The 14,619-nt window shown below is 43.7% G+C and overlaps 3 protein-coding genes across 4 annotated transcripts; 2 read left to right on the top strand and 1 right to left on the bottom strand.

Annotated features, from left to right (window-relative positions):
• Window positions 1-51: 51 nt before the first annotated feature.
• LOC143325033 (C-reactive protein-like) lies at window positions 52-975 on the bottom strand. The gene is made up of 3 exons (XM_076737901.1): window positions 918-975; window positions 642-744; window positions 52-562 (listed from the first exon to the last, which is right to left on the bottom strand). The coding sequence occupies exons 1-3, from the start codon at window positions 973-975 to the stop codon at window positions 52-54; spliced, it is 672 nt and encodes a 223-aa protein (XP_076594016.1).
• Window positions 976-1,778: 803 nt separating this feature from the next.
• On the top strand, window positions 1,779-6,281 carry LOC143324004 (26S proteasome non-ATPase regulatory subunit 4-like). 2 transcript variants are annotated; one of them, XM_076736162.1, is made up of 10 exons: window positions 1,779-1,834; window positions 2,943-3,083; window positions 3,166-3,280; window positions 3,705-3,791; window positions 4,420-4,488; window positions 4,623-4,838; window positions 4,995-5,103; window positions 5,221-5,358; window positions 5,674-5,732; window positions 5,824-6,281. In XM_076736162.1, the coding sequence occupies exons 1-10, from the start codon at window positions 1,809-1,811 to the stop codon at window positions 5,992-5,994; spliced, it is 1,131 nt and encodes a 376-aa protein (XP_076592277.1). In that variant the 5' UTR covers window positions 1,779-1,808; the 3' UTR covers window positions 5,995-6,281. The 2 variants fall into 2 exon arrangements, with proteins under 2 accessions (XP_076592277.1, XP_076592278.1); XM_076736163.1 differs by having other exon boundaries at window positions 1,780-1,834; window positions 5,677-5,732.
• Window positions 6,282-6,874: 593 nt separating this feature from the next.
• znf687a (zinc finger protein 687a) lies at window positions 6,875-14,616 on the top strand. The gene is made up of 11 exons (XM_076737824.1): window positions 6,875-6,928; window positions 7,379-9,343; window positions 10,114-10,369; window positions 10,470-10,681; window positions 10,782-10,966; window positions 11,104-11,280; window positions 11,383-11,545; window positions 11,658-11,897; window positions 12,020-12,132; window positions 12,288-12,390; window positions 12,481-14,616. The coding sequence occupies exons 2-11, from the start codon at window positions 7,400-7,402 to the stop codon at window positions 13,099-13,101; spliced, it is 4,014 nt and encodes a 1,337-aa protein (XP_076593939.1). The 5' UTR covers window positions 6,875-6,928; window positions 7,379-7,399; the 3' UTR covers window positions 13,102-14,616.
• The last annotated feature ends 3 nt before the right edge of the window (window positions 14,617-14,619 follow it).

Genomic DNA, 14,619 nt, shown 5'->3' with positions numbered 1-14,619 from the left:
CTTGCTGCAACAAGTTTGGTAACTAGTGGTAAGCTACTGTTTTAAACCCTCTTACATAATGTCAGACTCTTCCTCCACCAAAACCTGCCCTGTGGTTTCATACTCAAGGTTTCCCCAATTGAACACATTGCCTGGAGTGAAGTGCTTGTTATCCATATAGCGTTTGATATCAGCAACAGTGAGGACGTAGTCCCACATGTGGACTTGGGTAATCATACCAATGAAAGATTGATTAGCATCAAAACCGCCGCCGTAGGAGTCCTGTTCCTGGCCCAGGACGGTGCTGGGTGCTCCAGTGATGGGCCCAGTCTGGACGAATCTCTTGATGGTCACCTTGCCGTCCACCCACAGCTGAGCCAAGCCATTGTCAGCGCGCCACGTGGCACACATAGAGTGCCAGGTGTTTGGGGATAATGACAGCGACAGGAAGTCTGTGCCCCCATCCCGAGCATGCATCCTGATCACATCCTCTGAATTGATCTTAAATAGGACAAAGTCATTGTTGTGCGTGGAGGTAGACAAAGAGAAGAGGGCGTAGTTCCTGGTGAGATCTGTTTGGAATCTGAACAGATGTGCCAGCTGTGAGAATTCTTCAGACATTACTACAAACAAAGAAGCTTTCTGATCACACCACCAGTTACCTGAGACAGACAGTCACAAAGTTGAATTTGGTTTGAGATGTCTGGAGTTTCACATGATCTCTGTCAGTCTCCCTGGGGAAGACGAACACTTTGCCGGACAGATCTGCAGAAATTCAAACCCAACAAAGTGTTTCAGAGGAGGAGAGAGCAAGTATATTGATGACATTAACTAAAACGCTATGTGATTGAAACTAACAGAAGTGTTCCAGCAATATTATATCATCCGCATGCCACACACATAAGCTTGTACAAAAAACAAAGCAAAGGTTGACGTACCTTTGGTTATCGCACAACATGTTGCAAACATCACCAGCAAAAGAAAGAGTTTCTCCATCTGAGATTTCAGAAAGTCACTATTTTAGCATCTGAGCAGTAATTTAATGGCCATAAAATCATTTCAGGTCAATAATTTCTGTTTTCAACACCGGCTGGTGTCTGCAGGTTTCCTGACATGACAGGAAACTTAAACAAATTAACAAAACATAAAGATACAAGCAGCAAATGATCATCAGGTTTGGCATGTATAGAGTTTCTTTTACCTTGTGGCCTGGCTGTGTGAGCTGTTTGTCCTGGATGTCCCTGTTTTGGGTTGTCTGTACTGCTTTTATTTGTGAGACAAACCTTGTTTGACCTGCTTTCATCACAGAGGACTGTGGACTGTGTTTTCTATCCATCACAGGGCACCTCTTGCTCACATGTGCACACCTGCCATAGCACTGTGAACTCATATGCCTTTTGTTTGTGTCTGTACTATTAGCCATGCCCCTTCAAAAGTATTTTGCAATCCTCATTAGGCAAACATATCATCTTTAAATGTTTTTGCTAACCACTTTTGTCGTAATTAATTCACACAACAGGCCAACAAAAAAGTATGTACTTTCTTCATTTTTAGCTGGTGTCCTTTTGATAGTTTGTGAATACCACTGATACAAAACACAGAGCACATTCTGTAGATTGAATTAAAGTTATTATTGTCGTTATGTACGACATGGGTTCAACCACACTTATGGAACCTACTATTTTAATAGTTATTAATCATCCTAATATCTTTGTAGATCTCTATATGAAGTACGGACTATTTTTTTTATCTTTATTTTCTTTTTTTTCCTTGAAAAAATGCATTACCCATAAACCATCACGATGACGTCGTAGACGACAAACGTCAAGATGGTGCTTGAAAGTACTATGGTCTGGTAAGGAATTGGAAATATGTTTAAAGTTAAAATTGAAAAGCCTACCTGTACGCAGAAGAAGGAACTATTAGATAAGCGAAATGTGCGTCTTTTCACGTCGTTTGTCTGAAACAGTCACGCAGGTTTTCTTGTCTTGGGTTTGGTTGAAGATGCACGAGCTATTCCCTGAGTCACTGCATCACCAAACGTTAGCCTGCAGGAGCTTCCAGCACATAGCTAACAAACAGCTTTTTAGTCAATTTATGGTCATTTAACGAGTTATGTGCTTGCTAACGCCAATCAATGTAGTGTTGCTACCTTACGTTTAGGGGACTAAAGTGTGCAGTCCAGATTGCGCCTGAAGTTGATAGAAAATGGCTTTGTTTAACGTGTTAGCATTAGCTAGCTAACAAACCAAAACCTATACTGCCAAAAACATGACAAATCAGGAAATTCAGTGAGATCTGTTGTGGCCGAATAAACCAAGCTAACACGCTATTTGATTATTACCAGCAGACGCTGTTTTTCAGTTTTGGATGTATTAAGAGAAAGTACATAAAAAAAAATCTTTTGTAAAAAAAATACTAGTGTTTTTTATGGGTAGCTTTACTGACGAGCTTTGTTTTGGTTTCTATGGAAATGTATGAAATGAGGTTACTGTGTTCACTGTAGCTACAGCTGTGTTCAGTCATGTGGAATATGTGGACAGTCGCTTCAGTAATTGTTTTGTCCAATTAAATGTCAGAAACTAAGAGAAATGCTTATTACATTTTGCCATAGCCCAAAGTGACTTGTTAGCATTGCCTGCTTTGTCCAGCCAATAGTCCATTTAAAATGTACAGCATACAGCAGCAAGTCTTCACTTTTTAGAAGCTGAAATTAGTTTGGCTTTTCCGCTTCATAATTATTTCATTAACAATTTGCCAAAACTGTTGGTGAGTCATTCTCTGTAACGAATTGTTTCCGCTCTGTTACACGATATGCAGTACTCTCATAAGATATGCACTTACTTGTCGTCATAGTATCAATATTTGTATATATCAGCATCAACAAATATTTATCCAGTCTGTGTAATTTAGATTTTTTGCTAGAACTACTAATTGTTAATGCTGCCATTCATTTTTCTTAGTGTGGACAACAGTGAGTACATGCGCAATGGAGACTTTCTGCCCACCAGGCTGCAGGCTCAACAGGATGCAGTTAATATTGTTTGTCACTCCAAGACCCGCAGCAACCCTGAAAACAACGTGGGTCTCATCACCATGGCAAAGTAAGAGGCAGTGTGTTTGAATTAGTGTACTGACATTTAAAATATGTTAGTATAATCACATAAGTGTTATGTCCCCTTGCAGCAACTGTGAGGTGCTGACCACACTGACTCCAGACACGGGCAGGATACTGTCCAAGCTGCATGCTGTGCAGCCTCGTGGAAACATCAGCTTCTGCACCGGCATCAGGGTGGCACATGTGAGTTTGTGACTTTCATTGCATTGTGAGTCTTCTCCTGCTGCTCTTGTAGGAAGCCAATTGGGAAGCAGAAAAAGAGTTGTGAAGTACATTTCAGGAACATTAAGACAGATGGCCTGTTTATGTCACTGTCATAAACATAAAAAAGTTTTTATTCCAAACAAGGGCAAATCCTGATGTTAGCCCAACTCAGAGTGCTCCCCATCTCCAGCAGTACAATGGGCCGACATCCCTAACTGGAACTGGCTCACCTAAATGTAATGCAGCCATCATATACTGTATGTCATGAATTACATCTGTACTTTTCCTGCTATGACTTGCCAAAATGTCTGTGGTGAAGAGAACTATTGTCCTTTTAGTCATGAAAATATATTTTGTCAGTTCAAAAGATCATTTTTTTCATTTGCTTTGTTTCTCTCCGTAGTTGGCGCTGAAACACAGACAGGGCAAAAACCACAAGATGCGCATTATTGCTTTTGTTGGCAGCCCAGTGGAGGACAACGAAAAAGAAGTGAGCTAAGTCAATGTGTTTTGGATGATATTAGTGGTTATGTATTACCCAGTAAATAGTAGATTTGGGACTTTGATAGTGATGACCAGGAAGGAGATTGTGTTTATGTAGACATTCTCAGAGCTGGTCACGCTTGGTATCACTAGATTTGACAGGGTTAGGGTTAGATATCTGATATCTTAATCATTCATCATGAAGAGAGCACAATGCATGTTTCCATTGTTATGCAGATGACACACCTTGGTGCATGTGATTTTTCTTGTAAAGCACTTTGAGCTGCAATTCTTGTAGGAAAGATTTATTATTATTATTATTATTATTATTGTTAGTAGTAGTATTCGTATTGTATTATTATAGTGGAAATGTGCAGACACAAATGAGCATAAAGTTATCTGGATAACATCGTTGAGTAAAGTGTAGAAAATCTTCAAGTCTGGAACGTGTACTGACGTCAAAAGAGCTATTCTGGGTCTGCTCAGTGTGGTTTTCCTGCTTACTTAGTAATGCTTTTTCATTAAACAGGAACAGAAAACGTTGGCTGATAACTTCAGTATACTAATATATCTGTCAAGCCCGTTACAAAACATGCTGTGTTTGTCTCAGCTGAAGTGTTTTTTCTTTCCTGTAGCTGGTCAAAATGGCGAAACGTCTAAAGAAGGAAAAGGTCAACGTGGATGTTATTAACTTTGGAGAGGAGGTATTTTCCCATCAAAGCTCCACACATACACACTCAGTCCCCTGAAAATCTAGCATGCTATTGTGGATATTTTTGCTCTCTTTAGGCTGTTGTCTGGTCCACGGGCTTGCCCTCATTTTATCTCACCCCTGCAGGAGATGAACACAGAGAAGCTGACGACCTTCATCAACACACTGAATGGCAAAGAAGGTGCAGGCTCCCACCTGGTCACAGTGCCTCCAGGCCCCAGTCTGGCTGATGCCCTGCTGTCTTCACCCATCCTGGCTGGAGAGGGAGGTGCAGTGTTGGGCCTGGGGGCCAGTGACTTTGAGTTTGGAGTGGATCCCAGTGCAGACCCAGAGCTGGCCTTGGTACGCGTTTGTATAGTTCACTGTAATCATACATTTTCTTACCCTTTGCCTCTAAGATACTGGATTCATCCATGTTGCCATTTTGGTCACAGCTACCTTCCGTTTTTTAAAATTCTTTCTTCGTTAATTAGATTACTTTCTGCCTCTTCTCTCTAGGCTCTGCGGGTGTCCATGGAGGAGCAGAGACAACGACAGGAGGATGAAGCTCGCAGAGCTGCTGTTGCATCAGCTGCTGAAGCTGGCATTTCTTCTCCTGCTGCAGATGGTGAGAAAAATGTTATATCATAGATGCCAATTTCTGCCCATCTTCCTTCATTAGAGGCTTTATAGCCTCCAACATAAGTGTGTTCACACTGCATATTTGTCTCTCTTTCTATTGCAGAGTCTGAAGATGCCCTGTTGAAGATGTCTGTTCCCCATACAGACTCATCCACACCTGCTCTACCAGACTTCAGCCGCATGACAGAGGATGAACAGATCGCCTATGCTCTGCAGATGTCCATGCAGGGAGCAGGAGCAGGTTAAACATGAATTTTTGAGTTTTCTGAACTTCCATGACCAGATAATTGATTACCTGTAATACAAGCTGAGACTCAGAATACATCACAACAACAATATAAAATGCACAGCAGAATTCATTTACAGTGAGAGGTGCACTAAACAATACTTTCTGCTTTCATCAGCTCCTTTACTGACTGGTGGTTCAAGGCATATTTCATTGTGTTTGTCACACAGCAGCACAAACAGGCACATATAGGCCAGGTTAAAAATGACCACAAATGTCTGATAACCCCATTTTTCCTACTCAAACAGCATATGTGTTCCATTTTTCTAGCAGAGTTTGGTGCTGAGGACATGGACACAGGAGCTGACATGGACTCCAGCAAGGCTAAGGTGAGCACAAGCCTTTGTTAGTTCTCACTTGTCATATTCATCAGATTGAAAAGGTCTTGATTAGTTACAACATGCCATTTTCTGCGTCCAGGATGAAGAGGACTACGATGTTATGCAGGATCCAGAGTTCCTCCAGAGCGTCCTGGAAAACCTTCCTGGTGTCGACCCCAACAATGAGGCCATCCGTAACGCCATGGGCTCTCTGGCTTCTCAGACAGGCTCCAAATCTGACACCAAGAAGGATGAGGAGAAAAAGAAATGAGCACCCAAAGAGAGGAACTTAATATATGATAAATAAAAGCGACCTGAGAATTGCACTGCATGTGTTATTCACAGTAACGTTCCTCCATACAGGAACCATTTTGTTCTTCTTTTTGTTTGTGTAGCTGTGTAAAGTGTAAACAATTTGTGCTTTTTTCAACTTTACGTTAAAGGCCTTTTCTGATTCAATCTTTTTTGTGTCAAGCAGATATGATTACATTTGAATCTTTTATAATATAACTACGCAATAACATGGACAGATTTCCTCAATAAATTTCCAGAATACAAGATGGTACTTCATCTGATGCTTGAAATCGTGTGAGCTGTCACACTCAGTGCCCAGTTAAACTTAAATATAATTATTACTGAATTTTCTGTATTGAAAAAATAGAAATACAAGACACATAATGTATACAAGTGAACAGAGCCTAGGTGAGAGACACAGACATGTAGACAAAGACCTTTGGCTTGTGACACTGATGAGAAATAGCATCAGTTTTTCCTTTGTGTACCTTTATAAAGCAGGTGAACACAGTCTGACATTTGAAAACACTTTATGCGAATACATTTCATACAGAAAACTAAAAATTGATTAAGACAATTCTACATTTGTGTTACTGTAATATGTAAAGCTAAATATCATGTTTTATGAGAAGAGTTTGGCAGCAAGTAAGTACTTCAAAAATACATAAATCTTTGCAGAATCTTGTCCAGTTTGTAAAGGATAAGTACAGTTCGTGTTTGAAAAGTTTTTGACTTTTCTGAGATTGCACTGAATGAACGACTTTGTATGACACCTCTTAAATTTTAACAACACCGGAACCTGGAAGTGTGAACACGTCCGAGGCTTCTGGGAAATCACTGTGGCTCGATGTGGTGACGCAAAACGTATGCGACCGAGAGGAAAGTCAGGAACCAACTTCGCTAACTAGCAGGTAATTCAGATTTAATACAAGCGTAAGCTAATGTTAGCCTCAACTAGAGCAAACATAACATGCATTAAAGATAGTATGTTAGGACCACATCAGCTCAGCGCTACATTGATCGAGCTAATTTTAGCTTTTGACCAACGTTACTGAGAACATTTGCCCGGTTGACGTTAGCAAGGCCAGCTAGCAGTTAGATGCTAAAGTTTAGCTAGCTGTTTGCAGAAGCGCCCACTTGTTGCAACATGGCAGAGTTAAGATAAACACGCTGAACAGAAGCTTTCTTTACTCTTTCTTGTTTCTTTAGGCTTGTATCTTAAGCAAGTATTACGTCTTGCTGTAACAAACCATTGTCGACTCTCATGTGAAACCAGCTGTCACATTTTTTCAGCTGTGTCAACGTGTCGTCATTAAATTAATGTTGCATGAATTGTTCTGACTCATTCGTTGCTCCGATAGGTTTTGAGCCTTGTGCTGGCGATGGGGGACATGAAGACCCCAGACTTTGATGATTTGCTGGCAGCTTTTGACATTCCTGACATCGAAGCTATTCAGTCAAGTCCAGAGGAGGAACGAGATGAGGTGGGGGCTAATGCAGATGAGAGAGAGAGGGGGTCTCCTTCATGCTTCCCCTGCCCTCCGGCCTCACATAGCGACCCCCCTGTGGTCAGTGTTATTGTGAAAAACACAGTGCGGTCTGAGTCTTTTGAGGAGGAAGAGAGGTCTGTCAGGGATAAAACAGACTATCCCTCAAACAGTGGCTTGAACTCTCAGGTTCAGGTTAAGTTTGGTGACCTCGCCTCACAGTTTGGCCCCAAAATGTCTGCTGATGCCCCTGTGGATCCCCAGATTGCCCCTGTGGATCCCCAGATTGCCAATGGCTTTGAGGGATCTGCTCCCAGGGATCAGGGACAGTCTAACACACAGCCATGGCCACAGCGTTCACCACTGAGGTCCACACTGAAAGCAAATGAGGGTGACAGTGATAAAGGAGTTGAAGCTGGATCAGTCCAGCACAAGACTGATGTCATGAACAATTTGAAGCCCCTCCTCTACCTCCAGTCTTCGACGAGTGCGGGTCCCAACTCCTCAACTCCTCTTTCCCCACAAAAGGAGGACACTTGTCTCCTCAGTAGTCCATCTTCCCCTTTACCACAAAATGGGAGTATCAAGGCTGGACTTAATCGTGCTATGCACTCGGATGAAGATGACTCAGAGCCAGATTTAGGAGGTCCACTGGTGATCCAGGAAAGCCCAGAATCTGTAATGTCCTCGCCTCCCAAATTTAAACACAGAGCAAAAGCACAGTGCCCTGAGCTGCTTGGATCTCCTGAAACCGCATCTTGTCTTGTTTCTCATCCTCTTTGTCTCTCTTCTCTGACACCTACAAAACCTAAACCTCAACTTGAGGAAGAGGGCCAACCTGCCACCTCACCTCCCTCCACAGCCCCTCAGCCACAGAGTCCCCAGCACTGCCTCCCCTCTGTCAATACGGACTCTGCATCAATCCGAGAGGATAAATACCCAGAGCATGTGATTGATGAGAGGGACTCGCCTGAGAGCCCACCGCCCGGTGAGACCGGTCTTGCAGTCCCCAACAGAAACAGCAGCCCTGATTCGGCCCAAACATCAGGTCTAGCAGCAAACCAGAAGGACTTCCATCCTCAAGAGGAGCTCATGGAAACTGAGCTCAGAGAGGAGGACGGGCGAGGTGACACTGAGGAGCAGAGTGAAAAGGATGCTGCAGATGTAGGAAATTTAAATGAGGAGAGCTGTGCTGCTGGAGCTGGGGAACCTGCATCTGCTCGAGCAGCAGAGAGAGCTGCACCTCCATTGCGTCCCCTCAAAGTTAAAATCAAAATGCGTACAGGCAGCATCATAAGGACTGTGAGTGGTGCCACACGTAAAAGAAGTGGAAAAGCCACTTCCAAAGGTGTGGATAGTTCAAAACCTTCCTCAGAACAACATAACACAAGATCCAGGAGGGAGCTACCACAGCAATCTCAGATGCCTGCAATGGCGATGCCCCAGGGAGGGACCTGCACAGTTAAAGACAAAACCGCAGTTAACCTCAAGCCCAAAGTTTCCCCCACAGCTGTTAACATCACCAAAACTGCAGCCCTGCCCTCCGTCTCTGTCTCCTTTCCCAGAGTCAGCCCAGGTGGGATCAGCCCTCGCGGCTTGGGTCCGAAAAGTTTGAACAGCGGGATGACGCTTCCCGCACCTTCACCTCTGCTCCATCCTCAAAGTAGCAGCAGACCAGCCTCTATAGTTAATAGCACAGGGGCAATCATATCCAAGAGTCAGACCAACCTGGTAGAAGCGTTCAACAAGATCCTCAACAACAAGAACCTGCTGCCCAGCTACAAACCAGATCTGAGCTCACCTCTTCCTGCAGAATGGGGCCTTTGTCTACCTGCACTGGTGAGCTGTGATTTTCAGTGTTTTCTGACATTTAAGGGACAACACATCAAATCAATGAATCACAAAAATAATCTGCAACTTTATGGATAATGAAAATATTAGGTAGTTGCTGAGATAAAAGTGCAAATATAAATGGACCCCTGATTATGAGAAGCAGCCCACCTTCCATACAAAATAGACAACTTGTTTTTCATTTTTGTAAAATGCTGCACGTAGGACCAGGATGTGGACAGTATAAGTCATCTGATGTTGCTTCATGTGTCGAAATGTTCGCACTGACATCCAACCTGCATTTCAAACAAGGAGGCTGTGTGAATAAACAGAATGTGACAACTTGCTAAACCTCTTTGACGTTAAGTCAACTGACAACAGTGCCAACTCAATTCAGTGCCAAGTCAATTTATTTAATGTTTTACCTCATCAAACAGTGACAACAGTAACAGCTGAGAGTATCATGATTGGGTATGAAAGGGGCATCCTGGAAAGGCTCAGTCGTTCACAAGGGAGGATGGAGCGAGGTTCACCATTTTGTGAGCACATGATTGTATGAAGGATATTAATACATGGACTCAGTGACACTTTGTAAAACTGGTTTTGGAATCAGGGTTTTAAAATGTTTCTGACAGGCTGAATTCCTTCTCCAGCAGATCCAGGCTTGAATTGTTCTTGTTAATCATAATGTCATGACAAGCTCACGGCATTGTATTACATCGCTTTTTTTCATGTTAATGTATCAGTGTCTAAAGAGATGCATGTTTGATCCCTCGCAGGGTTTCCGCTGTCTAGAGTGCGGCGATTCCTTTGCCCTGGAACAGAGTTTGGTTCGACACTACGCCCGCCGCTCACTGAGGATTGAGGTGACCTGTAATCACTGCGCCAAGCGGTTGGCCTTCTTCAACAAGTGCAGCCTGCTTTTGCACGCCAGAGAGCACAAGGAGAGAGGTTTGATCATGCAGTGTTCACACCTGGTGATGAAACCCGTCTCTGTGGAGCAGATGATCGGCCAGCAGGAATCTGTGGCAGTCGGTTGGTGAACATTGTTTCTGTTGTTAAATTGAGCTTTTTTCAGAGGTAATGCCTTTGCGTGAATATGTTCCTCTTTGTGTATTCCTCCTTGAATCCTCAGGTGGGCCCTCTCCATCACTTCTGTCATCCTCTTCATCCTTCTTAGGCCAGGTCGCTCCAAACACAACACCCCAGCCACACAAAGCAGTATCCAAGAAGAAAGCAGAGGCAGTGCAGTACGTCAGTAATAAGTGTCCCGAGTGTCAGGTTCAGTTCAGCAGCAAAGAAGGGGTGGCCGAGCATTTCCAAGAAATCCAGCCAGAACAAACCGCCGTGAGTCTTTTGAGTGTGAGGAAGAAGAGCAAAATATTTGTTTTCCAGCGATATGAAAACGAACTCAAGATTAATTCCTTTCTTCTCTGCTGTTCTCCAGTCGTGCACAGAGTGTTCTCCTCCCATGCTCCTGCCCAACAGCTGCAGTGCAGCAGCTCATCAACGCGTCCACCAAGGCTGCCCACCACACGTCTGCCCGGAGTGCGGGGGCACGTCCGAGCAGCCGCTCTTTCGAACACACCTGGACGAGACCTGTTTGCATTTTGCACGTCGCATCGGATACAGGTGATATCTTCCCATGTGGTTGTTCAGTGGAAGCAGAGTGTGCTGAGCTGTTGTTGAACCCACAGAAATTCTGTTCATACACCCACATTTCCCTCTTTTCTGTCTTTTTTTACAATTCTCTCTCTCTCTCTCTGCAGATGTTCCAGCTGCCTGGTGGTGTTTGGAGGACTGAACTCAGTGAAGCTTCACATTCAGCAGGCTCATTGTGATATGTTCCACAAATGCCCCAACTGCCCCATGGCTTTCAAGTCTGCTCCCAGCATACAGAACCACATCAACGCTCAACATCCAACGCTCACTGAAGGACAGACCATGTACGTATCTACACACACACACACACACACACACACACACATTCTTTTTCTCATGAAATATTTTCCTTTCAATTAATTGACCCAGTTTATATCCCTTCATAGGTTGATCTATAAATGTGTCATGTGTGACACCGTTTTTACAAACAAGGCCCTGCTGCACATCCACTTCGACACTCATTTAACCAATCAGAAGGTGCACGTGTTTAAATGCCCTGAATGCACCAAGTTATTTTCTCAGAGGAGTTCTCTGCTGGACCACTTCAAGGTATGTGCATCTGTCTTTAGTGTTTGATGTAGCTCAGGTGGTTTTTAAAGAAAATAGTCCATCTTATTATGCAGCTTTTTCTTTTTTTTTTTTAATTCTCTCTGTTCCTCAGAACCATAAGACTCCCAAGTTAAAACGCGAGGTGCCTTCATCCCCAGCTGCTTCCTCTCGTTCACGTCCTTCGTTGACGTTGAAGAGCTCAGATGGGGAGGAATGGATGGATGAAGATAAAGAAGAGAAAGTAAAGACAGAAAGGACGAAGACCCCCTCAGGGTGGAAGTGTGCGCCTTGCCACGCACGCTTCACAGGCCGGGAAGACTACATCACCCATATGGCCGAGCAGCACGGCAAGGTGTGGAAGTCCACCATCCCCCTGCTGCGTAGAGATGTATCATCTGACTAAATTAATGTTGTTTTTAGATACAGAAATACACGAATAGATGTAGCCTTATGTTTTCTGCTTGTGTTTTGTAGACTCTGAAGAAGTTTCCTTGTAACAAGTGTGAGAGCTCCTTCACCACCACCTCCAGTCTGAGACGTCACATCAGGGACAAACACAAAGTCATGAGTCGTGGCTTTCGCTGCCAGTGAGCATCCCACACTCTGCATCCTTTCTCCTCATTATGACACACCAGTTGACTTTGCTGGCGCTTTATCCAAAAGTTGAAACCATGTCGTGATCACAGATTTTATGTCTTGAAACTACAAACCCTGTATATTGGTGTTGTGTGTGTGTGTGTAGGTTCTGTAGTGAGGGTAAGAAAACATTCAGCAGCAGAGCGATGTTGGACAGGCATGTTCAGCTGAGACACAGCATTGACACAAAAGGCCAGGACACACTGATGGTAAGACACTGTTCTATTTCTTTCAAGATGTCAAAACAGCAAAATCTTTTGACTACGATGTCGTCAACATCACATTTCTTCTGGTCACAGGGAGGCGGAGATGAGGCTGAGAGTTCCTCAGAACAGGACAGCAATTTGGGGGCTCGTCGGAGACGGAGGACAGCTGTGAAGATGGAGCCAGATGAAGCGTCCACAGATGGAGTGAGTCCAGTGAAGAAGTCGCAGTCCTCCTCCTCCTCCTCTGTTCCAGCCCCCTACACCCTTCCCGAGTCTGGGTTCCGCTGTGCCCCCTGCGGCTTCTCCACAGAGGACCAGGCTTCCTTCCTGGAGCACATCGTCCAGCACCGGCGAGGAGGCACGGAGGGCGCCGGTCAGCAGTGCCTACAGTGCGGCGCTTGCTTCACATCCGTGTCCTCCCTGTCGCGCCATCGCTTCATCACCCACAAAGTGAGGAATGCATACACTGACAGCCAGCAGTCCCTCAGCGTGCACCCAGCACCTTCACCTGGTAACAGCAGGAACCACGATGAGAAGAGTTCTCTCGATGGTTCTGCACCAGCATCGCCCTCCTCTCAGGGGATGGAGGAGGAGGCCACACTGACCTGTAAGGTGTGCCGCAGACAGTTTGAAAAGGCATCAGATCTGAACACGCACTTCAGAACTCACGGAATGGCTTTTATCAGCGCAAGGAACGCAGGAAAAACTACCTGAGACGCCAAATACGTGAGGAGGAGCAGTGTCGGTAGGCGATTAAAAAAAGAAAAAGAAGTGCCTTATTTATCGTCACGCCTATGCACTAATTTAACCAAAGATTGTTAGAACACAGTTTGTATGTGAATAGAAGTAGAAAAATCAAATGTGATGTGGAGATCAGCCTTAACCTTCTTCTTCTGACACTCAGGATCTGATGCTGCATTTCTGTGTTCACTGATGATACTAATGAGATTAGATCTACTTCCCGCTCGGTGAACAGTTAGTCTGACTAGTTCACTGCTGTGGCCACATTCACATCATCCTAACGTGCCTGTAGAGAACTGTGAATCCTAGAACCAAACCTCACTGTGATCAGCGTGGCTGCTGTTGAAGGCCAGCGATGGAATGTTTTCATCCTACTGAGGAGTTTCCTGAAAGGCAACCCAGGTGATTTTCTGTAAAATCCTTTTTGTTTTTTACACGTTTTTAGATAATCAGCGCGGTGGTTTAGAATATGTTGGTTTGGTTATTTAGTGTGTATACTTTTGACTCATTGCCGGCCATTTTCACTTTCATTTTACATTGATTCCCAGCTTTAAATGCAGCCGTTATCTTCTATACGTTTTAGCAAACTAGCACACCAATTTAGCAAATTTCCTTTTTGTGTTTTCACACACAGTGTTTCCTTGCTGAGCTGCAAGGGAGTGATGTTAATACAAAGAGAACATTTTGGTTAAAAAAAAAAAAGACTTGCGTTTGGAAGATACCCACTAAATTTGTCCAACTCAGATTTCTGACAGTTCATGTTAGCTTCATCTGGGATGAGGACTGTCGATGAGCCCGTCTCTTACGGACAGGAGGAATAATTAGTGCACATTGGGGTTTGTTGATATGTTTCAAGACAGAATTATGAAGTTTTCCTTCAGATGTTTACTGGCTTTGAAGTCCCCGCACGCGCACACACACAGACACACACACACGTATATATATATAAGGTAGTAATATAATTATTACATTAGAAACTGTGCTTTGGGAAATGGTCAGCAACAATCTGAAGTGTGCACAAGTTGTATTTAATGGGGTAAAACTGAAATATAATAGCATTTTTAAGTGAATGTACTGTATTTACGTCAGATGAAGTGATTTATTCCTTCTCTGTATGGGAGATGGAAGAGTGTGTGTGTGTGTGTGTGTGTGTGTGTGTGTGTGTGTGTGTGTGTGTGTGTGTGTTTTGAATGCTGTGTTTTGATTTAATTTCTATGTTTAGTTGCACCTTTTTCGTGTTTTAGCTGTTTATGTTTCACAAGCTACTGGTTCGCTGAAATATCTCCAACCACAGGATCCCAAGCCTGAGCAAAAATCCATGCATCTATCCCTTTAATATACTGTCATCAGTGACCTGTTTGCGCTTGTTTACTTTCTCAGGAGATCATCCAATGCTTTAACACACATCGTTCTGTTTTTGCATCGACAATTTATCATGAAATGTTTTTCAAAAAAAGTAATAAAAATTGGCACATTTTCTCATTTAAATTT

The sequence above is a fragment of the Chaetodon auriga genome, chromosome 8 (assembly GCF_051107435.1).
Source record: "Chaetodon auriga isolate fChaAug3 chromosome 8, fChaAug3.hap1, whole genome shotgun sequence".
NCBI lineage: Eukaryota > Metazoa > Chordata > Actinopteri > Chaetodontiformes > Chaetodontidae > Chaetodon > Chaetodon auriga.
Note: the sequence above shows the minus strand (reverse complement) of the source record. Positions and strands in the feature narration are given on the sequence as shown.

Bases quoted from the DNA above. Each gene is read 5' to 3' on its own strand.
- LOC143324004 (XM_076736162.1), top strand. From the start codon at position 1,809: ATGGTGCTTGAAAGTACTATGGTCTG. The intron at 3,084-3,165 runs GTAAGAGGCAGT...GTCCCCTTGCAG, and splicing joins GGTCTCATCACCATGGCAAA to CAACTGTGAGGTGCTGACCA. The intron at 5,733-5,823 runs GTGAGCACAAGC...TTCTGCGTCCAG, and splicing joins TGGACTCCAGCAAGGCTAAG to GATGAAGAGGACTACGATGT.
- znf687a (XM_076737824.1), top strand. From the start codon at position 7,400: ATGGGGGACATGAAGACCCCAGACTTTGATGATTTGCTGGCAGCTTTT. The intron at 10,370-10,469 runs GTTGGTGAACAT...TTGAATCCTCAG, and splicing joins GCAGGAATCTGTGGCAGTCG to GTGGGCCCTCTCCATCACTT. The intron at 11,281-11,382 runs GTACGTATCTAC...ATCCCTTCATAG, and splicing joins CTCACTGAAGGACAGACCAT to GTTGATCTATAAATGTGTCA.
- LOC143325033 (XM_076737901.1), bottom strand. From the start codon at position 975: ATGGAGAAACTCTTTCTTTTGCTGGTGATGTTTGCAACATGTTGTGCG. The intron at 745-917 runs GTACGTCAACCT...GAATTTCTGCAG, and splicing joins ATGTTGTGCGATAACCAAAG to ATCTGTCCGGCAAAGTGTTC. The intron at 563-641 runs GTAACTGGTGGT...ACATCTGTTCAG, and splicing joins TTTGTGACTGTCTGTCTCAG to ATTCCAAACAGATCTCACCA.